General features: G+C 46.0%; 1 protein-coding gene across 2 annotated transcripts in view; it reads left to right on the forward strand.

The window, feature by feature from the left end:
* Window positions 1–22,409: 22,409 nt before the first annotated feature.
* STAM (signal transducing adaptor molecule) overlaps window positions 22,410–24,314 on the forward strand; it is a 72,100-nt gene continuing 70,195 nt past the window's right edge. For both annotated transcript variants that reach the window (XM_082257789.1, XM_082257790.1), the window contains exon 1: window positions 22,410–22,767. In XM_082257789.1, coding sequence (XP_082113915.1) covers window positions 22,728–22,767 — 40 coding nt within the window. In that variant the 5' untranslated portion in view covers window positions 22,410–22,727. The remainder of the gene's footprint in view (window positions 22,768–24,314) is intronic.

Below are 24,314 nucleotides of genomic sequence, written 5' to 3' on the forward strand. Positions count from 1 at the left end.
TATTCATTAACTGGTGATGTCATTGGGTGACACCTCTTGGTCAACCAGTATATTAAAATTAAATGATGATATCTCCATATTTAAGAGTATCATAAAACAACATAAAATGTATCCATGCTCTCATCTATTACATGTCCATTTAATATCCACCAGGTATCTGAATAAAGATTAAATCTGGCAACACCATTTTAATATTTAATATATCTTATTTAATATATATATCTATATATATTAGAAATGACTTTTTAACCTAAGACTTCAACTAGTAGCAGTCAGTCACCAGAGATGGCAATATTGCATTGCTCTTAGGTTCATTATGACAGCATTATTTGCCTACAAATAAACTTTGAACCTTATATTGACAAAGAGCTTACCATCTCAGACTTCCTAGAGCCTAGCAAGGTCAAACAAAATGTTATGATGCTTTCTACAACTTACAATTTACAAATGTTTAACATTAAGTCTATCTTTCTCGACATACAAAGATGAGTCATCAATATCAGTATAACTTTCTTTAGCCAGGATGAAACAATTATAATATATAACGGTTTTCTACATATCTATGCATGTTAGTTATATATATATATATATATATATATATATATATATATATATATATATATATATTTCATTGTTAATATTATGTTACATATAAGATTATAACGTATCTGTAAATCTTATTTTTAAATGGGTTTAAGCATAGAAAATACTGACTAAGGTTTATGGCCCCACACACAGATAAGATACCTTTGTATAGCGTCTTAGACTTATATCTAAGGAAAGTCAACAGACTATTTATTTATTACCTTAGGTCAACACAGCATGTCTTGGGCAAACCTGTTGAATAGGCACTTTTTCTAAAAGGAGGTTTGAACTTTTAGTGACCTTCTACAACATGGATGCCACTGCTCAACATTTCTATGTAAAATAGAATATCTATATATGACTATGCCAAAATTCAATTTTTCTTTTATTTACTCTACCCAATAAGCCTGACAAGTTGTCACACCTGGGGACTCAGCTCACATGGGCTGGAGAGGATTCCGGTACTAATGGCAGACCCACATCAGGACATAGGCCTGGAAAACTTGCTATATTTGGGGGCTCGTCCGGGATATTGCCATTAGCTACTGGGCCAGTTTCCATTGGCAATGGCACAAGAAAGTCCAAAAAATCAATTTTTGTGTCCAGGAACTGCTACATCAGCATCAGGCCGGGTGTGAGACTGCAACTGTGGGAGGCATGGAGAGTGGACTGAGGCTAGAGGCCCACAGAGAGGGATGCTTGTGGCAAAGCAAATGCTCCAAGAAAGACTGTAAAGTGACCAAGACTCTTCATATGGATTATGAGATGTACTCTGCTGTCAAGAAGTAGAAAGCAGGAGACAAGTGTGTCAGGATGAGTGAATGCAGCAACTGCCTGATAGCAAGGAGTCCTAGTGTGGACAGTGAAAATGGCATCAAGGGTCCAGGGAAGGACAGAGAAGTGGACGCCGGAGGTCCTAGTGTGGACAGTGAAAATGGAGGCCAGGGGCACGGGAAGAGCGGTGCCAGGGGCCAGGTGGTGGTGCAAGCTATGTGGAAAAATGTTGACCGTACATCTGACAGCGGGACATTTATTCTTTATGGCTGGTGCACACATACTGTGGGGATTGTAGTCAACCACGCTGAGGAGGGCCGTGGAGCTAGTCCCGGAGCCAGTATGGAAGATGTTAATTGCACGTGTGTGGCAAGGAAGAGGAGTATCGACCGTGCAGTCGGTGGCGGAATGCTGCTCTTGCCGAGCAAGAGAGGGCGGCTGGCTTTAGGCAGGAAAAGCGCAGTGGAGGCCCTAGTGCAATTAAGGTGGGCAGATGTATGTCTGGCAAGTGACATACTCCGCTTTGCAGCTACTTCCCAAGTGTTTGCAGCGCAGCAGCATGGCAGGGGAAGAGTTACAGTACCACGCAGGAAAGCGTGCCATGAGCCGAACTACCCAAAGGGAGGAGCCACCGCCCAAAATGGTGAATGGGTGGAGGTAGCGGGAACTTCTGGCCAATCAGGAGCGACCCAGGGGACTCTATAAATATCCCCTCCTCCGGGCGAGGCCGTGCGGGAGACACGTGTAGGAGAAGGAGGCATGTCGTTCACCAGAGGAGCGAAGAGTGTTCCCGCTATGGCTACCACCATGGCCGAAAACCCTGTGGAGAGCCAAGAGCAGATCTACCCGCCCGATCCCCCGCTAGTTTGGGATACCGGTACCCGGATGGTGCCGGACGGCGGACTCACGTTGTGCACCGGAGGAGGTCGCGAGTTCCTGGGAGTGGTATGTCCCCAATGTGCCACTATTACTCTGAGGGTGCAGGCATGGGTTCAATGTGGGCAATGCGGTGATTTGCTTCTCAGGGCAGAGAAGAGCAAGGGCCATCCCAAGAAGTTTGCAGTTATGTGGGAGACAGGCCTCACTCAGGAGGTGTCGGGAGCGAATCAAAGTTCCTCCGCGGAGCAGGAAGAGGCATCTTCAGGCTGATAATGCAGATGGAGGCCCTGCCTGCAGTTGGTGGGCTTACAGTCTGCGGGAAGGGGATTCGGTCGCAGTGCTCCCTGGGGAGGGGATCCGTGTCCACCCAAACAGTAGGGACCTGGCCAGAAGCACCGTCAGTCAGGGCCATCATGGAATCTGCCCCTATAAGTATTCCCCAGCCTGTCCAGATAGAAGTTGCCCAGGTGTCTTCCTCCACTGTCAGCAGTGAGGGTGAAAATTGCCCCATTCGAGTGGACTCCCTATCCTTCTATCTGAAGCATGGCTCTGTGGAAGAAGGTATGGATGACTGGGGATCCATTGAGGAGACTGAATGGGAATGGGGATCAGAGACTGGAAGTAGCTCCCCAAGTCCCGAAGTTGTTACACCCCTAGACCAGGAAGCCAAGGAGGCTATTGAAAGAGGGGAACTGGCTCAGCAATTGGAGTTCTGTGAGGCCTATGTCACAAGGGTCCCAGACCTCACCCCGCCGGGAAACATTGCTAGGGCCAAGGATCAGAACACTGCCTCTGAGGAAATGATCCAAAGGGTACATACCCCATTTTCTCCACCAGGGAGAGGTAACCGGAGAACCCTCCCCAGACTGTCAAGAATGCAGCGGTGGATGCAGAAAAAGGTTGCCTTGGAGTATGGCTATGACTACCCCTATGCTCCAAGGGAGGTCATGCTATTAATGGGGAAGTTCAGGGACTGGTGGTGCGATGAACTTATCTGGGACTTATCTTTTTGTCCCCAAGCTGTACCGAGATTCCCCGGAGGAAGGATTGCAAGAGAAATTCAAAAAGGTCAAGGTTCGGTGGTATTATGGGCGCTCCATCTACATAGATAGGGTGGAGGTCCGCCGCCCAGATGGCTCCAGACAAGCTTGGTCCATCAGAGTCAAAAATGAAAATGGGGAATATATTCAAGTACCTCATCCAGAGTACTATATCTGAAAGAAAATTTGTCAGTATTCACCAGTGGCAAGAGGAGCAAGGAGAGGCTTAACAAGAAAATGTGTGTGGCCGGCTGGCTACCACAACTGACCAAGGAAATATTTTAATGAAAAAATATAGGGGACAAGTTCTTTCAAGCTAAAGGAGGACCCCGGCGTGTCAAGACACTGTTGGTAGAGGCAGTCAGGGAGGGAGTAGAAAGATTGCCCTTGAAATTTGGAGGAGGGTCTTTCCATTCAACTGTTCAGTAAGTTAGAAATGTGATGTGATTTCTATGTGATGTGATGAGATTGACTAACTTTTGCTTCCTTTTCTCTATACAGGTGGGACCACCTTAGAGTTAGACAGTCAGGATGTTATAATGCCTGTTTCTTCATTGTTTCCCACCAAGTGAGTTTATTTGGTGGGGGGTGCATCCTTTTTCATGCACCTTAAAATGTGTATATACATGTACAGCAGATTGTAAAGATATATTTTTTCATGCTAATTCATTCTGTAAATTCATTTTTCCATTTTCCCCCTTTCCAGGTTTGTGGGATACTCATGATTTTTGGCAGATTTTGATAGGAGGCAGCTGCCTCAGAGTCAGAGGGACCTGACTCATTTTGGTGTGGGGTGGGTGTAGCACCCTACAGGTAGGTGCTAGGTAAATGTATAGTGGGCCTTGTCTGCCTAACAGCAGGGCTGTGATTTATTTAGCTAGGGTGTCAGGGCTTACAGATGTGCCTGCTGAGGGGAGAAGTATCCCCATTGGCTCCTGTGAGAGGATTCTCATAGGGCAGTGTGGGAAGCTCAATCAGGGGACACATCCCAGCTTGTAACTACCCCAGAAGGCAGATTATGCTGCAAAGGATTCTGGGAGTGGGTAGAAGTTTGGGGGGAAGTGTGTGGCACGGTGTCTTTGGCGGGAGCAGAGTCCCAGGAAGGAGAGTGCGGCTGTCTCTCCTCCTGTCTGAGGAAGGTGGACATCTCAGGGTGTCGCCTGAGTATCCAGATAGTTCTGAGTTGAGCTGAGGGGATCCGGTGTGCCTAGAGCCTGCGGAGAGAGAGAGGGGTCCAGTCCCAGGAAAGCCTACACAGGTCGTGAGTACTGAGGATTGCCCCTGGGGGTCTGCCTGAAGTTAGAGGGGACCACTCCGGAAGAGGTTTTGGGATCCAGTGCCATCTAGCTGTAAAGGGGGTACCTAGGTTCAGGACCCTGAAGCTACAGAGGGGGTACATAGTCAGTGGACCCTGAAGAGTTCAAGGTTAAAGGGGGCACCTGCAGTCTGGGCCCTGAATTGCACAGAGCGTGCCAGCTAAAGTGACAGCTTTACAGAGTTCTACAATATACTACCTCAAGCTGTGCCAGGCGGGGGAAAGTATGCAGGGACTTTCATAGTACAACAGTGTCAGAAGTTCTACAGTTCTCAGTCTTGGATCTTCTGGCCTATAAGTCGAGGATTCAGCACTTCTTCTCTTCAACAGAGTGTGCTCAGTGTCAGTGAGCGTTGGCTGGCGCCGGCTGGCGTTAAGGAAGCGCCAACAGGCATTTCAGGAGTAAAAGTCCCAATTGTAATTAGTTTGAGTATCCCACTCATTCCCTTCTCCCATCTTCTAATTCCAATAAAAACCACAAACAAGGATGCCTAGTTGTCGCTGCTTCAGTTGTCACACCTGGGGACTCAGCTCACATGGGCTGGAGAGGATTCCGGTACTAATGGCAGACCCACATCAGGCCATGGGCCTGGAAAACTTGCTACACTTATAACTAGGGAACCCATAGGACCCAACCTTTCCATTATACCTATACCCAGTGGTGTATTTTTGTTTTGTGCTGCCCTAGGCAAGACTAAAATTGGGCGTCCCCCATGTAAATTTTCCCCACTCCTTTTTTAACAGATGTGACTCCATCCAAAACGGAAGGACTACAAGTCCCAGCATGAACCTCTGAGATCTCACGGGGGGTGAGAGGGGGCGAGAAAGAGAGAGGGGTGGTGGGTGAGGGAGGGAAAGAGAGGGTGTATGAAAGAGAGAGAGGGTGGGTGAGGGAGGGAGGAAGAGAGAGAGGGTGGGTGAAGGGGGATGAAAGAGAGGGGAGAATCAAAGAGAGAGAGGGGGGGTGAGAGAGAGAGGGCGGATGAGAGAGAGAGAGAGAGAGAGAGAGGGGGGATGAGAGAGAGAGAGGGGGGTGAGAGAGAGAAAGAGAGGGGTGAGAGAGAGAGAGAGAGAGAGAGGGGGGGTGAGAGAGAGAGAGAGAGAGAGAGGGGGAGAGAGTGGGGGGATGAGAGAGGGGGGAGAGAGTGCGGGAATGAGAGAGGGGGGATGAGAGAGAGAGAGAGAGTGAAAGGAGAGCGAGAGAAGGGGGGATGATAGAGAAAGAGAGAGGGGGTGAGAGAGATGGGGATGAGAGAGGCGGTTCTAGCAACTAGTGGCCAATAGAGTCTCTGGTGGAGGGGGGGGGCGGCTTTTTTGCTGCCCCCCTGCAAAGTGCTGCCCTAGGCCTGGGCCTTGTTGGCCTAGGCCAAAATACAGCACTACCTATATCCACATTCAGCAAGGGCTTTCTGAGTGGGTGTGCCATAGCTCATCCACATGACAAAAAATTCTTCTACCCTTGTCTCCAGGCTCAAAGAGGCCATCACCACCCTTTTTCTGCTCTTTATTGCAGTACCTAAGGGATGAAAGATCACCCCTCTCATTCAGGCTCTCACTGTCCTAGACCCTGGTAATAGTGAACTTGGTCTTACCAAATAAACATACTCACTTGGCTTGATGCTACATAACTTTTTTTTTTCCTAAATTCTACTTGTAATGCAGTAACATTGCATTTCTTATCATCGGTTCACTCGCATCAACAGCTGCCTGTTAGTCTTTAGCAGACTATGCTAGGAAGCTGGATAATTCTCTTCCTAATCCTTCTTCCCAGTATTCTTTCACCTGTCCTCAACCCAGCATTCATGCAGGAGGAAGAACGCCTTCATGTGTTCACATGGTATCCTAGGATTGTTTTATCTACCACACATGGAAGACATCTCTACTACTAAAGTCCAAAAGTTGAAGATATAGTAAGAGTGCCACATAAATGGTCACAGAGTCTGAGATGATTTTTAATTACTTCATAATAGGGTGACATGAGATTAAGCATTCAACATGTTTCGGGGGCTTAGACAAATCTCCTGCATTGTGGTCTAAAAACTGTATGAGCTTAAAAGCTTCACAATTAAGCTCCAGTTATTAGTGAAAATTAAAGCCGGTTTGCACCTGGTGGACTTGTCGGTGCATTGATTTGCTTCAATAAACGTAACGTTTAGGCCCCTTTCACACAGGCGGACCGTTCAGATCCACCTGTCCGTTTTTTTGGCGGATCTGAACGGTCCCCCCATGCATCCCTATGGGGCATCGGATGTCAGCGGAGACATGTCCACTGACATCCGATCCGATCCGTCAAATCTGGACGGATGGAAACCCTATTTTCCATCCGTCCAGCGGATCGGATGAGAACAGACAGACAGTCCGTTCCCATCCGATTTCCCCATAGAGATGTATGGGGCTCTGACAGCTGTGTCTCCGCACACAACAGCGGACTGTGTGAAAGAGCCCTTATAGTGAGCAGCTTCCCCCCCCCCCCTTTCTTCTGAGGACTGAGGTGTTGGATGTGGAGCTGTTTACGACTGTGGGGAGCCTGCTACTGATGCCGGGTGCAGTGTTGCCAACCGTCAGTATTTTTATTGGCAGCCAGTAAAAATGGGCACTTTTCTCCTGCCAGTAAATGCCAGTGACAGGAAAATGTTGCCAGTAAAAAAATATGGCTGTGACACTTGACAGTCAAGACCATCCAAAGGTGCCTGCTACAGTGTGTTCGGGTGACACCGTTGGGGGCGTGGGTCTGGCGGAGGTGGTGCCTGAGCGTGTCATGTGACATCATAGTGTAAGGGATCTGAGCGGAGCAGCCCGAGCCTCGTGTGCTGTCTGTGGGACTGAAGCAAGGCAAGCTGGGAGCAGTATTGTCAGTGCTGTTTGGACTGGGTGGACTGACGGGACCACCTGGCATTGAGAGAGACTGTCACTGTGACTCAGGAGGGGACGTGTCATGTCGGTGATCTGTGCTGCTGCACACCGCTGTCTGTGCATTTTTTTATGTGTTTTACCACGTTCCAGTACAGTCCAGTCCAGGAAAAATGCAGCATGTTGTACTATTTTTTTCTGGAACGTCCTGGAACAGACCACACTGGTGTGAACTATGCCATTGGAAAGCATATGACCTACTTTCCATGCATTTTTGATGCAGAAAAAAACTCACCTGGGCTATATGTGGTGTGAATCGGTCCTTATGGCTGGTTCGCACCACAAAAACGTACTCCAGATCTGTTCTAAATGCGTTTCTGCATACACGTTTTTTAACGCTTTTTTTAAGTGTTTCTAGATGTATCCCAGTTGCTTTTTTTCTTCCTTTTTTTTTTTTTTTGGTTGTTTTTTTCAATGTTCTGAGGTTCGGTGCATTTTTTATGCGTTCCAGTGAATTTTGGTGCATTTTTTTATGTGTTTTACCACGTTCCAGTGCAGGAAAAATGCAGCATGTTCTACTTTTTTTTCTGGAACTGGAACATCCTGGAACTGACCGCACTGGACAGAGTTGTATAAAGTACTCAAAACCCATACTTGAGTAAAAGTACAAGTGCTCGATCAAAAAGTGACTTGAGTAGAAGTACTAAAGTATACAACATTTTTTGTACTTAAGTATTGCAAGTAGTTTTTTTAAAAATTTTGCTACTCAAGTACAGAAAGTAAAATTACCAGTAGTTTTTAAAAATAAATTGCTACTCAAGTACTGAAAGTAAAAGTACAAGTACTGTGTTATGTAGTTATTAAAAAAAAAGTCAAAAGTTTGAAAATCATATTGTTTTTTATTATTTCAAATGCATCTTTTATTTATACATACAGTAGCTTTTATTTTCGTATGCGCTGATAATACATGTTTTGAGCTTCATGAAACCTGCCATCTACTGTTCTGGCAGTGGTAATTTTTATAATTGTAACGAGTAACTATGCAGCACAAAAAAAAAATATCGGAGTAGAAGTATTGAAATCATTGAAAAAATGTAATGAAGTAAAAGTGGAAGTAGGAGAAAAAAATTCTACTCTAGGAAAGTACAGATACCGCCTTTCGGTACTTAAGTACAGTAGTGAAGTAGTTCTACTTAGTTACTATACATCTCTGGGTGTGGACTATGCCTTTGGAAACCATATAACCTACTTTCCATGCATTTTTGATGCAGAAAAAACCTCACTGGACTGCATGTGTTGTTAACTGCAATAATGTCTCCAGTTAAGGTTTGGATCCACTTTAAGTGCTAGTTCGCACCACGTGTTCCAGTGCTTTTTTCCTGCATCCAAAATGCGTAGAAAGTAGGTTACTTGGTTTTCAATGGCATTGTTCACACCAATGCTTCCCGTTCCAGTGCGTTCTGGTTCCAGAAAAAAAAAAAAAGCAGAACATGCTGCACTTTTCCTGCACAGAACCGTACTGGAATGCGGTAAAGCGCATCAAAACCGTACCGGCGCACATCAAAAATGCATCAAAAACACTCCATACCCCAGTACAGTGAACAAAAGTAAGAGGAAGGAAAAAAAAAGGAGGAAAAAAGCAATCAAAAAAAGCAATGGATTGCATCAAAAATGCGTATGCAGAAACGCATCCGGAACGATCTGAAGGACATTTTTGTGGCGTGAGCTGGCCCTGATTCACACTAGACAGGTCATTTTTGCTCCTTCAATACAGATGGAATATAAATCTCAGCATGCACTGAGCTGCAGAGGCAAAGGTCAGCGGTGTCTAGTAGAGGAAATACCTGTGGTATGTATTGTATCCTGTGACAGATTATTGAGTAATATGCATGTCCCGCAGTGATAAATAGAGTGCATGACTGTGAGCACATGATCTGTCTCTGTGACTCAGCTGGAACAATACATGCTCATTCTTACAGCCCCCTCCTATCAGCAGCTGCGTTCTGTCCTGATCTCCAGCTCCTCCTTCTACCAAGACATCACTTTACACAATTGCAGTTTGGTAAAGCGGATCTTCACCCATGAATAAGATTTCCTTTGCTTCCTCCCCCTCCCTCTTACACAAGTGGGAAAAAAATGTAACAATACAGTAATCCCCCGCTACATCGCGGTTCACTTTTTGCGGTCCCGGTAATTCGTGTTTTTTTTTGTAATGTTATTTTACTATATAAATCATTAAAAATGAAAGATTTTTGTGTTTTTCATAGCTCTTGCTCTGTCTCTAAGTATCTTTTATGTGTTTAAATGAGTTTCTATTGTTTTAAAAGTGTGTTTAAAGACCTTAAAATGCTTTTACACGTACAGTGACAGTAAAATAAACATGCCTACAATGCATTTTAATAGGGTTTTTCTATTTCGCGGAATTTCACTTTTCGCGGCTGGGTCCGGAACGTAACCCCCGCAATGGAGGGGGGTTTACTGTAAATAATTTTACATGGTACATGGATCCTTTTTGTTTCGATCAGCTGGCAGGCTGATCAAAAAAAAAATAATAAAGGACCGGATTCCCGCATTCACACAGGAAAGATGGACATAGTTGCCAACATTTAAGAACATTTTCCAGGGACACTTTGCAGCACAGGTATCAATTACCACACCCACTTCCCTGAAGCTCCGCCCACTCTGCATAATTAATCTCGCCTATTTATTCAATTATAGGGTCTACTCAATATAGAGAGAATTACAGGAGATTAAAAAAGGGAATTTCAAACTTAAGGTCACAGTAGCAGAGTTGGAATAAGTCTACCATTCAGCTGCACTACTTCTGCGTAACATTTACGGGCAGCCCGATTAACAGGCACTTCCAGGGACCTGGGACAGGCTCCTATTTGCAGGGACTGTCCCAGGAAAAAAGGGACAGTTGGCAGGTATGGATGGATAGAGGAATCCCCCCCGCTGTGTTATTGTATTCTGATATGAAGACTCCTCCGCCATCAGAATATACTGATCAGCGCTGCAGCCAATTGGCTGCAGGTGCTGATCGGATGAAAGTTTTCCAACATTCCCGTTCAGGGGAAGTCAATCAATCATTAGATAAACTTCTGTTGAGGGGGGAACAGCCATAGATGGATTGAAGTTTGACTAGTTCCGCCAGCTTTACTTTTTATTTCCTCTCTCCTCGCCTAGGCGATAATTAGGTGTCCAGCACAATGGGGTTGAATTACTAAAACCGAAGCACTCAAAATCTGGTGTAGCTGTGCATGGTAGCCAATCAGCTTCTAACTTCAGCTTGTTACATAGTTACATAGTTAGTGAGGTTGAAAAAAGACATCAGTCCATCCAGTTCAACCTATGATGTGTGTGTTTGCTGTTAACCGTACATTGTATACCCCTGTATGTTGTGGTCTTTAACCGCTTGCTGACCGCCGCAAGTAGATTTACTGCGGCGGTCAGCCCCTGCCAGGCAGAGTGACGTTAATTAACGTCACTAGCCTGGGAGGGTCTGGGGAGCGAGCGCGCGCCCGCGGAGGCGCGCTCCCGCGCGGTCACGGACCCCCCCGCGCGTGTGACCAGCGGACCCGATGTCCGCCGGCCACTCGGCGATCGTCGGGGGAGAGGGAGAATGTCAGGCAGCTTGTGTAAACAAGCTGCCTGTCATTCTCCTCGCTGTAAAGACACTGATCACACGGATCTAGTATGTAGATCCGTTGATCAGTGTCCTTACAGCTAGAGCCACAGCCAATCACAGTAAGAATCACGCCCCTAGGGACACACACAGCCCCTCCCTCCCAAATAAAGTTAACCCCTTCACTGCCAGTGTATTTTTACAGTAACAGTGCATATGTATAGCACTGATTACTGTAGAAATGTCACTGGTAACCCCAAAAGTGTCAAAAATGTCAGTCAAGGGTCCGATCTGTCCGCCGCAATGTCGCAGTACCGCAAAAAAAATCGCAGATCGCCGCCATTACGCGTTAAAAAAAAAAACAACAAAAATGACAAAAATCTTTCCCTTTGTTAGTAAACGCGATAACTTTTGCGCAAACCAATCAAAATACGCTTTTTGCGATTTTTTTTACCAAACATAGTTAGGATAAAACAAATTGGCCAAAAATGTTAAAAAAATTTTGATTTTTACATTTTTTTTTTGGGGAATTTCATATAAAAAAATGTGAAAAATATTGCTATTTTTGCAAAATTGTCGCTCTTTTTTTGTTTATAGCGCGTGATCAAAAAATCACACAGGTGATCAAATACCGCCAAAAGAAAGCTCTGTTTGTGGGAAAAAAAGGACGTCAAATTCGTTTAGGTACAGCGTCGCACGACCGCGCAATTGTCCGTTAAAGTCACGCAGTGCCGAATCGCAAAATACCCCCTGGTCTTTTAGCAGGAAAATCCTCCGGGGCTTAAGTGGTTAAGGTGCCCATCTAATAGTTTTTTGAAACGATTTATATAACAAACTACTTTGTTCATTTAATGTGACTGTAAAGTCTCATTTTTTTTTTTAGTTAAAAATAATAAGCATGTTATACTTACCTGCTCTGTGCAGTTGGTTTTGCATAGAGCAACCCAGATCCTCCTCTTCTCGGGTCCCTTTTTTGTGCTCCTGGCCCCTCCCTCCTGTTGGGTGCCCCCACAGCAAGCAAGTTGCTCTTCTCGGGTCCCTCTTTGGTGCTCCTGGCCCCACCCTCCTTTTGGGTGCCCCCACAGCAAGCAAGTTGCTATGGGGGGCACCTGAGCAGAGTCACAGCTCCCTGTGTTCATTTAGACACTGAGCCGCAGCTCGGCTAGGCCCTGCCCCCATTTCTCTTCCTATTGGCTGACTGACTTTGATTGACAGCAGTGGAAGCCAAAGGCACCGCACTGATATCTCAGCCAATGAGGAGGGGAGTCCCAGGCAGCCGAGACACTGCTGCAACATGGCTGGATCTAGATGGCTCAGGTAAGTATTAGGGGGGCTGAGGGGGGTTGCTGCACACAGAAGGCTTTTTATCTTAATGCATTAAGATAAAAAACTTTCTGATTTACAACCACTTTAAGAGCTTTGGCAATAAAACCTGGAAGCTGATTGGATTCTATGCACAGCTGCACCAGATTTGGCACTCTTTAGTTTTAGTAAATAACCTCCTATGGCTGCACAGACACACTGCCAGCCCTTGGGACCTGGCAGAACCCCATGACATGTCTTCACATGCGCAAAATCCTGCAACCCTTCTCACCCTTCCCCCCTGGCAAGCACAGAAAGCAGCAAGTCCTTACCAGGCTATGGGATCTGGAAGAGAAGCACAGCGTATTGATGTATACCTGGGGGAAAGGGGATTGCTGGGATTGTGCCCATGCACAGAAACACTGCATGGCATTGCCAGGTTCTAGAGACCTTGTAGAGACATGTGATCTGTCAGCTCATGTGCAGGATATCGGGCAGTGATGGCATACCTCACAACTTTTCGAGATGGAAACGAGGGACACTTATTAGCAAAAGTATGTAGGCATAGGACACACCCCTGCCACCACGCTCCCTTAACCACTTCTGGACCGGAAGGTTTTACCCCCTTAATGACCAGGCCATTTTTTGAGATACGACACTGTGTTATTTTAAATGACAACTGCGCAGTTGTGCGACACTGTACCCAAAAAAAAATTGACGTACTCTTTTCCCAAAAATAGAGCTTTCTATTGGTGGTATTTGATCACCTGTGCGATTTTTATGTTTTGGGCTATAAACAAAAAAATAGAAACAATTCTGAAAAAAAAAAAAAAAAAACAATATTTTTTACTTTTTGCTATAAAACACAGCCTCTATGGGGAGCGATTGTGGATGCCCGGCGGACATCGCATTCGCCAGTCCTACTGATTGGCTCCCCCTCTGGCCCCCACTGGCTATTGCACGAAACAATGTACAGGTACGCCATTTCGCACAATAGAGCTGATCTGCGGCAGTATATGTGCAGCGGCTGGTCAGCAAGTGGTTAAAGAAGAATTATACAAAAAAATGATTAGTTAAACCCACAAGTGCTTTTTTTTACCACTATTATTCCTTTATAGTGGATTTTGAAATTTACAAATACAGCAATCCAGAAATTGAATGAAAGGTTTAGCACTGGGAAACACTTTTTGAAAGATAAATAGTGCATTTTATATACAACTATATATCAGACCAAAATGAGGAGGAAAGAGGGACAGAGGGACAGTTGGGAGCTATGTGAATGCAACGTCGGAGCAGAGTAATGAAGAAGAACTTTGGGCTGAAAGGGTAGCAACACTGGGCTCTATGGACTAGTAAGCAGTGGCGGCCCCTCCATACTGGGCGCAGGGACGCCACCCCCCCTAATCCATGCGACTGGCCCCTAAACTACATGCAGGGCTCTGGACGCATGGATTTCAATGGGTGTATTTTTTTTTTAAGCACATGATTATAGCCTGAGGCTCTAATTGGCTTTAAAAAAGGGTGGGCTCTACGCAGACGACACCCTGCTGTACCTGGCTGACCCGGGTGCCTCCCTCTCCACTGCATTGACTCTTATTGAACAATTCGGTCGCTTTTCAGGACTACAGATTAACTGGGACAAGTCTCAAATTCTGCCCATTGACGATATATCCTCCCTCCCCATTGACCCACGTTTCCCTTTGCAGGTAGTGGACCGCATTAAATACTTGGGCATCCAGGTAAACAATTCTCCGAAAGACTACATATCCGATAATTTACAGCCACTGTTTGCATTGTTAAAGGCCAAGACGCAGACTTGGGCGCGTCTCCCGTTGGGGGTGCGTGGCCGCATTAACCTTGTAAAAATGGTGTTACTCCCCACACTTTTGTACATTCTATGGCACTCCCCAATTTACCTCCCTCTCAAATTTTTCCTTCAGATGGACTCTATCCTTAAGCCCTTTATCTGGGGGTCCAGTAGACACAAGTTGGCCTGGCGGAAACTTAAGAGTCCCACTGACCTGGGAGGCCTGGCCCTCCCTGATTTTAACTCATACTACTTGGCTTCACAGCTGTCCCACTTTTTCTTTCTTCATGGCTCCGATAGGGAGAGATTCCTGTCCCTCCTTACTCCTGCCTGGGCCCACGCATCTGCAGATCCGTTGTCATTGATTCTAATGGGTATCCGGGGGGGCGGAGTCCCGCGGGGACAGGACGTCCATGCTGTTTCAGTACAGGCTGGTTTGGGATGTGGTGTCCACTAAATTGGGTCTCCCCGTGCTACATGCGCATACGCCGTTGTGGCACAATGTCAGCCTCCCCGAAATTGCTTCTATCCCAGATGCACATGTGTGGGCCAGGTATGGAATCATCTATCTAGCACACATAGTCACCAATGGAGTCCTTAAATCCTTTGATGCCCTAAAGGGGCAATACGGCATCCCTAACCATCTGTTCTTTCGCTACCTTCAACTCAGACATGCCTTCTCTGCTCAATTCCCCCGACCTGTTCCTGACTTGGCCCCGATTTCGATTTTGGAGGTGGTGATGGGTTCTGAGTCCAAACAACTCATTTCCCATATGTACAATGCCCTACTTACGCCGGCGTCCACGGTCTTGGCGTATGCAGTCAAAACTAAATGGGAGGGAGATGTCGGGACGATTGATGATGAGGAATGGGAGGATGTCCTCGATAATTGTAAACTAGTATCCCCGAAACTTTCGGATCGCTTAACTCAACTATATGTCCTCCACAGGGCCTACCTGACGCCGGTGATGGTGGCAACCTATCGCAGTGAGACCTCTGGTCAATGCCCCATGTGTAAGCTGGAACGTGGCACCTTTTATCATTTGCTCTGGTCCTGTTCGGAGGTTCAGGGCTTCTGGGGGCAGGTGGTTAGATTTCTCCATGACACCATGGGTTCCCCCTTGACGCTGGCCCCGAAGTTCTGTTTATTGGGGATACCCCCTGATGTTAGCACGGATAAATACACTACCCTGTTTCTACATGAGACACTGTTCCTCGCCAGAAAATGTATAGCACGCCGCTGGATGAGGGACTCACCCCCCTCTTTCCAGGACTGGCTCCGGGAGGTTAATGCAACTCTGCCCTATAAAAAACTGGTCTATACCCATAGAGGATGCACGTCCAAATATAACAAGATATGGGATAGGTGGGTTCAGGCCCCGGAGACGTGTGTGTCACCTTGATAATGCTGATTGTCAGCCCTGTCCATCCGTGGGGGGTGTCGCAGCTGCCCCTCATAGCAGGCGCGGCGCGGCACCTACTTTTACCTACAGCATGGAATTCCTGTCAGATGTGTGTATTCGCTGTGCCCCTCGGCTCTTATTATCGCAGTGATGGATTTTCTCCCTTTTTTTTTTTCTCTTTTTATGGTGTTAGTTTGATACCTGTTTGTTAACCCAGCTGTATTGTTCCTCTCACGTTTTCATGATACCTGTGTGCATACTTCTGTGTATTTGACTTTATGCTTCAATACAATAAAGACTTTGTTGATTTAAAAAAAAAAAAGGTGGGCTCAGAGCGTAGAGCAAGGCACATCCTCATCCCTAATCCGGTGTAGCATCCTTTTGGGCTCCTGCTCCTTCAGCTCCCTTTTTGGACATATTGTCTGCCACCATAAGGCAGCGCTGTTTTTAAGCAAGATGACATTACTTTGTATGTGAGTAGGGTGTCTCCCCACTTGGGTCTTACATTTACTGAGTATCCATGCCCCATCTGTCATTCACTCTGCATGTCGACTAACAACATTTACTATATCTTCAGATATGCCCTTATACACATACTCCTGATGAGTGGGCAATGCGACCCATGAAACGCGTTGAGTTCAACGTTTAACCACTTAAGCCCGGGAAGATTTTACCCCCTTCCTGACCAGGGGGTATTTTGCGATTCGGCACTGCGTGACTTTAACGGACAATTGCATGGTCGTGCGACGCTGTATCTAAACAAATTTGACGTCCTTTTTTTCCCACAAACAGAGCTTTCTTTTGGTGGTATTTGATCACCTGTGCGATTTTTTGATCATGCGCTATACATATGCACAGTTACTGTAAAATTACACTGGCAGTGAAGGGGTTAACTTTATTTGAGAGGGAGGGGTTATGTGTGTCCCTAGGGGAGTGATTCTAACTGTGATTGGCTGTGGCTCGAGCTGTAGAGTAGAATCGTATGATCACTATTCCTACACAGGGGAGAATGACAGGCGGCTTGTTTACATCAGCCGCCTGCCTTTCTCCCTCTCCACCGACGATCGCCGAGTGACTGGCGGACATCGGTTCCGCCGGTCACACACGTGGGGGGGTCCATGACCGCGTGGGAGCGGGAGCGCGCCGCTGGCGGCGCGCGCTCGCTCCGCAGAGCCTCACAGGCTAGTGATGTATATGTACATCACTTTGCCTGTGAGGGGCTGACCGCCGCAGTATATTTACTTGCGGCGGTCGGCAAGTGGTTAAAATGTATTTATGTGCATATTGTTATTGCCATGTCATGTTTTACTGATAATTTGCATTACTATACTCATGTAATTATGTATGACTTGGATATGTTTTCATATGGTTACTATTTTACACATTACGGTTTGGTCAATAAACCAGACGCATTGCACTCTAATGACACATTGAGTCCTCCTCATTTAAAGTCCCACCAGGCTCTCTTTTCCTGTTCTGTACATCATAGTGACTTTGTACTACCTGGGGGGGGGGGGGGGGTGTTCAGGGATTTTTTTTTTTACAGATCACTTTAACAACGTTTTGAACTGACATGAATGGGTTACATTCATATCAGTTGTGATTTAATATTGTGTGCTGTGTTTGACTGTGATTGACAGCTATCACATGATACAGGGTGCTGTGATTGGCCCAGGTAGCATGTGACAGCTATGGGCCATTCACAGCATCACTAAGAGAAACTCAGTTGTTATGAATGAAAATAATTCATAATAGCTTTTTTGACATCACGTGATCACAAAGCAGCCAGGTACTGCATGCCCCTAACCCAGAAGAGGAAGGAAATGTACTGTGGCCTGGCGGCAAGCGGTTAACTATCTGCTGACTGCTCATAGTAAATAAACTGCGAGCGGGAGGTAGGTACAGGCACTGTCATGTACACTACTGGCCCTTTTCCAGGTTTGGGGGTATGTGCGCACCCTTTGCTGACCCATACTGTAATTGAAAAACAGCACAAGTTTAGCAGCAGATTTCAGTCAATGATTTTGGCTGAAACCTGCTGATTGGCTGTATCCAATCACACACAGAGTTCTGTGTTTGAGATCAGAGGAACAGCTATCTGAATATTTCTTCTTCCTGAAAAGCAGTGAGAAAATACAGCCAGATAGTAAAGTAGAAGCAGCACACATTACACATTGTAAGGCACACAGTTACCCACCTTGATTGCCCCTAGATAGTAACCCCTTCCCAGCCAGTGTCATTAGTACAGTATCAGTGTACGTTATTTTCACTGATCACTGTATTAGTGTAACTAGTGATGTCATTGTCAGTTAGTGACCCTCCCATACAGTGGCTGTTAGTGCCAGATTGGCCACCACACTATCACAAACACACTATAAGTTGCTGATCACTGCCATTACAGTAGGCAGGGGTAGGAAACCTCTCAGAGGTTGAGCTCTACCTGGACAACATGAAGGAAAGCAAAGATCTCTGGGAGGGGAGAGGGGTACTAGATGGCGCCCTTAAAAAAAAAAAAAACCCAATACAAAGACGTAGACATAGTGTTTTTAACCCCCTCCCCCCCCAACACAGTGTCCTCTGCCCCCCTTCACATCACCCCCCACTGTAGTGTCCTCTACCCCCCATAGCACTGTCCTCTGCCCCTGGAAAGTGGTGTCTCCTGCCTTCCTATCCCCCAAAGCAGTGTCCTCTGTCCCCCCTCCAACAGTGTCTGCTCTATTTGTTTGAAAAAAAAAAATATATAAATGTAATTTGCGTACATTGTTACATGACCGCGCAATTGCCAGTTAACCACTTGCTGATCGTGATATAGCTAAATGACAGCTACAGTGCAGCTAGCTAGTTCTGAGGCGCTGTCCTATGACTGTGTGCCATGATTGCACGCCGGGGCACAGGCAGCGTGCTCTGTGATCGCAGTGTCCAATCACAGCTAATCATGGATGAACACAGAAGCCGGTTATCGCCACTCCTTTCCTCATGCTGACAGCATATGGAGAGGAGAAGAGAGACGATAACCGGCTTCTGTAAAACAGACATCTACAGTAAACCCCCCTCCATTGCGGGGGTTACGTTCCAGACCCACCCGTGAAAAGTGAAAATCTGTGAAATAGAAAAACCCTATAAAAATGCATTGTAGGCATGTTTTTTTTACTGTCACTGTACGTGTAAAAGCATTTTAAGGTCTTTAAACACACTTTTAAAACAATAGAAACTCATTTAAACACATAAAAGATACTGAGAGACAGAGCAAGAGCTATGGAAAACACAAAAATATTTCATTTTTAATGATTTATATAGTAAAATAACATTACAAAAAAAAACGCAATATACCGGGACCGCAAAAACTGAACCGCGATGGAGCGGGGGTTTACTGTACACTAATTATCAGGGCACTGATTATCAGTGCAGTCCCAACAGTGCCCATCAGTGCAGCATATCAGTGCCTATTAGTGCCCTTCAGTGAAGGAGAAAAATGACCTTTTTGCAAAATTTTATTACAAACTATGAAAACGTTTTTTTTTCGTCAAAATTTTCTGCTTTTATTTGTTTATTTAGCAAAAAATAAAAAAAACCTAGCGGTGAATAAATACCACCAAAAGAAAGTTCTATTTGTGTGAAAAAAATGCTAAAAATGTAGTTTGGGTACAGTGTTGCTTGACCGCTCAATTGTCATTCAAATGGTAACAGCGCTGAAGCTGGCCTAGGCAGGAAGGGGGTAAAAGTGTCCAGTAGGCAAGGGGTTAAAGTAACCTGTGCTGAATAGCAAGAAATGGCCTGGTCATGAAGGAGGTAAAGCCTTCTGGATGTGAAGTGGTTAATGAAGTCCTGTGATAAGTAATAGCCGGTTTTGCAGCGATTTGCCAACAGATCTGTGGTGGGGAAATGTGGATCTTTGGAAAGTATGTGCCTAATCCAGGAATGTTTGGAATATGTTAGAACAATTCTGCAGGTTTGCTCCCTTCTGTAACATACCTCCTAACTTTTTGAGATGAAAACGAGAGACACCTATTAGGAATAGTATGTATACATAGGACACACCCCCTGCCACGCCCCTTTAAAGGAGAATTATACAAAAAAATGATTAGTTAAAATCTTTACGACCGCCCGCCGCAGATGTACTGCAGCAGGCAGCCGCTCCTCCGCGAATCGACGTAACTGTACGCCGGTCGCGAGCAGGAGGCTAGGCGGCGAGCTCCCGCCCCCGCTCGTCAGCGAGGAAGCCGGTGCAGTGGGCAGGCGGCTCCGATCGTTCCCCGCTGAGAGAGAAGAACGGTCAGCTGTTGTAAACACAGCTGATCGTTCTTCTCCCTGGAATGATCACAGAGCCCCTGTGATCCTTCTATATAGGATTACAGATCTCTATGGTCATTCCACAAGCCAAGCCCCCCACAGTTAGAATCACTCCCCTAGGCTCACATTTAACCCCTTGATCACCCACAATGTTAACTCCTTCCCTGCCAGTGTCATTTTTACAGTAACAGTGCATATTTTTAGCAGTGATTACTGTAGTAATGTCACTGGTCCCCCCAAAAGTGTCAAAAATGTTAGTCAGGGGTCCGATCTGTCCACCGCAATCCTGCAAAAAATCGCAGATCGCCGCCATTACTAGTAAAAAAAAAAAAAAAACAATAAAAACGACATAAATCTTTCCTGAAGTTAGTAGATGCAATAACTTTTGCGCAAACCAATCAAAATACGCTTATTGCGATTTTTTTTTTTTACCAAAAATATGTAGCAGAAAACAAATTGGCCTAAAATGTTAAAAAAATTTTGATTTTTAAATTTTTTTTGGGAATGTTATATAGCAGAATGTGAAAAATATTGATTTTTTTTTCAGAATTGTCGCTCTTTTTTTGTTTATAGCACAAATAATAAAAATCGCACAAATCCTGCCAAAAGAAAGCTCTGTTTGTGGGAGAAAAAGGTCATCAATTTTATTTGGGTACAGCGTTGCACGACTGCGCAATTGCCAGTTAAAGTCACGCAATGCCAAGTTGAAAAAGTAGTCTGGTCATTAAGGGGGCAAATCCCTTCCGGTCTTAAAGTGGTTAAAGTGCTTTTTTTTATTTATTTTTTTTTATTTACCACTACTATTCCTTTATATTGGCTCTTAGTGCCGGTTCACACTAGGGCAACCTGTGAGGCGACCTGGTCGCCTCACAGGTCGCCTCCCATAGGGAAGCTGTGGACCCGTTCTAATAGGAGCGACACAAGTCGCTCCGACCTAGAAAAAGGGTCCGGAGCTTCTTTGGGGCGACCAGGAGGCGACCGCCATAGACTTCAATGTTATGAAGTCCGTGGCGGCCGCTCCGAGGTCGCGGCGCGCTGCTCGCACCGCGACCTCGGAGGTCGCCACCTAAAGTAGCGTCGCGGTAGTGTGTTTAACCCGGCGCTTAAAAATATACAAACGTAGCGATTTAGAAAGTGGATGAAAAGCTTAGCACTGGAAAACACTTTTTGAAATATAAAAAGTGAATTTTATATAGCACCATATAGATCACATCAAAATGAGGGACAAATGAGGAGGAAAGAGGGACAGAGAAACTTTTTTTTTTCCAAATCAGGGACAGTCCCTCTAAATCAGAGACAGTCCTTCTAAATCAGAGACAGTCCTTCTAAATCAGGGACAGTTTCTCTAAATCAGGGACAGTCCCTCTAAATCCGAGACAGTCCCTCTAAATCAGGGACAGTCCCTCTAAATCAGAGACAGTCCCTCTAAATCAGAGACAGTCCCTCTAAATCAGAGACAGTCCCTCTAAATCAGGGACAGTCCTTCTATATCAGGGACAGTCCCTCTAAATCAGGGACAGTCCCTCTAAATCAGGGACAGTCCCTCTAAATCCGAGACAGTCCCTCTAAATCAGGGACAGTCCCTCTAAATCAGAGACAGTCCCTCTAAATCAGAGACAGTCCTTCTATATCAGGGACAGTCCCTCTAAATCAGGGACAGTCCCTCTAAATCAGGGTCAGTCCCTCTAAATCAGGGTCAGTCCCTCTAAATCAGAGTCAGTCCCTCTAAATCAGAGACAGTCCCTCTAAATCAGAGACAGTCCTTCTAAATCAGAGACAGTCCTTCTATATCAGGGACAGTCCCTCTAAATCAGGGACAGTCCCTCTAAATCAGAGACAGTCCCTCTAAATCAGAGACAGTCCTTCTATATCAGGGACAGTCCCTCTAAATCAGAGACAGTCCCTCTAAATCAGGGTCAGTCCCTCTAAATCAGGGACAGTCCCTCTAAATCAGGGTCAGTCCCTCTAAATCAGGGTCAGTCCCTCTAAATCAGAGTCAGTCCCTCTAAATCAGAGACAGTCCCTCTGAATCAGAGTCAGTCCTTCTAAATCAGTCAGTCCCTCTAAATCAGGGACAGTCCCTCTAAATCAGGGACAGTCACTCTAAATCAGGGACAGTCACTCTAAATCAGGGACAGTCCCTCTAAATCAGAGTCAGTCCCTCCCTCTAAATCTGAGTCAGTCCCTTTAAATCAGAGTCAGTCCCTCTAAATCAGGGACAGCTGTGAGCTTTGTGTAAAGGACTGAGTGACTGAAGACAAATAATGGACGTATGTATGTTCTGTATAAGGAGCTTTATATGATCATTCCTTAGAACACTGAAGAAACTGGCTGGTATCATGAAATTAGATCAATAACGAGTCACATGACTAGGCAGCTATCACGTGGTGTTCTGTTTATTATCAGGTAATAAATGATCACATGACCTGATCACATTTTCTTGCGGCTACAGGGCATTTTCTTGCGCATGCGCACAACCTAACCATCCGTCAGCCCCCCACCCTCTGCAGTGCGGCTGCGCAATACCTGGCCCCGCCTTCTCCCCTGAGGGAGCGTCATCAAACTCCAGTCCCAGCATCAGCCCAGGGAGCAGCTGACAAGCTCCTCTCCCCGTCTCCTTTGTCTCTAATTAATAAGAGGGGACAGCCCGGCGCCGCTTACTTTCTTTTTTTTTTTTTGTCCTGCTGGGGACAGGCAATGGAATAGACAGCCGCATTTCCCGGCATGCTCAGTGGGCCAGGCAGCTGTGTGGCCCCTGTGTAGAACTGATGCTCAGACAGGCAGAATCTGGGGAGTGATCAGCAGGAATACCCGGATCCAGCATTCTGAGGAGACCCCCTCCTCCCCCCCAGCAGCCATGCCGCTCTTCACCTCCAACCCCTTCGAGCCAGATGTGGGTAAGTCATTGTCTGCAACTTCTGGGCTCCCAGGCCCACCCCTGACTCAATCACAGCACCTGTGTGAGAAGCCTCACATGGAAGCAGACACATTTCTGCTCAGTGTTGCTGACAGCATCTTCTAGCGGAGGCTTCTCACCCAGGTGTTTTCCTGGTGGTGACTTCCTTTTTAGAGGAGACCTTAGTAACCAATCAGATTTCAGCTGTTAGGTCAGTGGTTGCTATGGGTTACAGCGCAGGGTCCAGTGCTGCAGGACTTGCATAGAGCTGATTTCCAGGGGCGCTAGGAAAATCCCCACTGACCTCTAATGCGCCCCCTGCTGGTGTGCCAGGTGCAGGGTTGGTGTTGTGCGTTGTTACTATGCAACGCACTGTTTGCTTTATTTATAAAAACTTTATTGAAGCTGTGGTGACGAGCAATGCTGTGCGTTTCGCTGCTTAAAGAGGAGCTCCGCCCCACCTAGCTTAAAGCGGAGTTCCACCCTAATTTTTACCTTTACTGATTCCAGCAGTGATAGGTATGTTTAAAAAGAATTGGGCTATAAGATTTTTTTTTTTCGGGTCCCACCTTATTTTGGAGGATAGTTTGTTCTACTTCCTCCTTCTGTGGCCCCGGACGTCACTTCCGGCTTTGCATTGCGTCCTGGGAGATGTTTGTCATCAATCCCAGGAGGCAATGGGCATCGCCGGCCGCTCCTCTCATTCACTGAAATCAGGAAGAAGGGCACAGCGGCTTCAGGTGCCCACAATGGAGATGGCCGCGCTCTCCAAGCGTTTTTAAAAGTAAGAATTTCTCTACTATCAAATACTGTACAAGTTATAGATTTGAGAATAGTGGTATTGTACATCGCTATATATTAGTATTAAAGGGGTATTTTTAAAAAAAAAAAAAGTGTAACTCCGCTTTAAGGCTTCAAGTGTTTCCTCTGAACGCCTTAACACAGATGGAAGCTGCTTAACCTCTTTGTGCCGACTGCCTCCTGGCCCTTTAAGAGGTTTAGATGCTGGGAGGCGGGCATTCGGGTCATGTGGCTGCTGTTATTGGCTGTCACAGCGGTCACATGATCATAAAGCTCCTGATCACAAGAATACATCAGGAACTTACTGATTCCTGCCAGCTACCATGCAGCATGGGAGTGCGCTCTCTGCACGGTCATTTGTAAACACAGGGCCGCATATATGCATATGGCCGGCTGCAAGGGGTTAACAAAAAATGGTAACCGCTGTATTTTGTCACATATGTTTGAGTGGTCGCGCTTTTGGTTTTAATGAATTCTTTTGGCCAGAATATTAAAGTAATTGTAAACTTTGTTCTCTGTCCAATGGTTTCCCACAGAGTAGCCCTGATCCTCCTCTTCTTGGGTCCCATGCTGGCACTCCTGGCTCCTCCCCCTTCACGTATCCTCCTCCCCTAGCAGGCCGCTCGCGGTGGGGGAGGGGGGAAGCTGCATTTACATGGACTCAATCTCAAGATGTGCTGTGTGCATCTATAGACCCACATAGTGAGACATGGCCACACTCCCTACTCACTGGCTCAGATTGACAGC

This window comes from Pelophylax lessonae (assembly GCF_965119305.1).
Source record: "Pelophylax lessonae genome assembly, chromosome: 5".
NCBI lineage: Eukaryota > Metazoa > Chordata > Amphibia > Anura > Ranidae > Pelophylax > Pelophylax lessonae.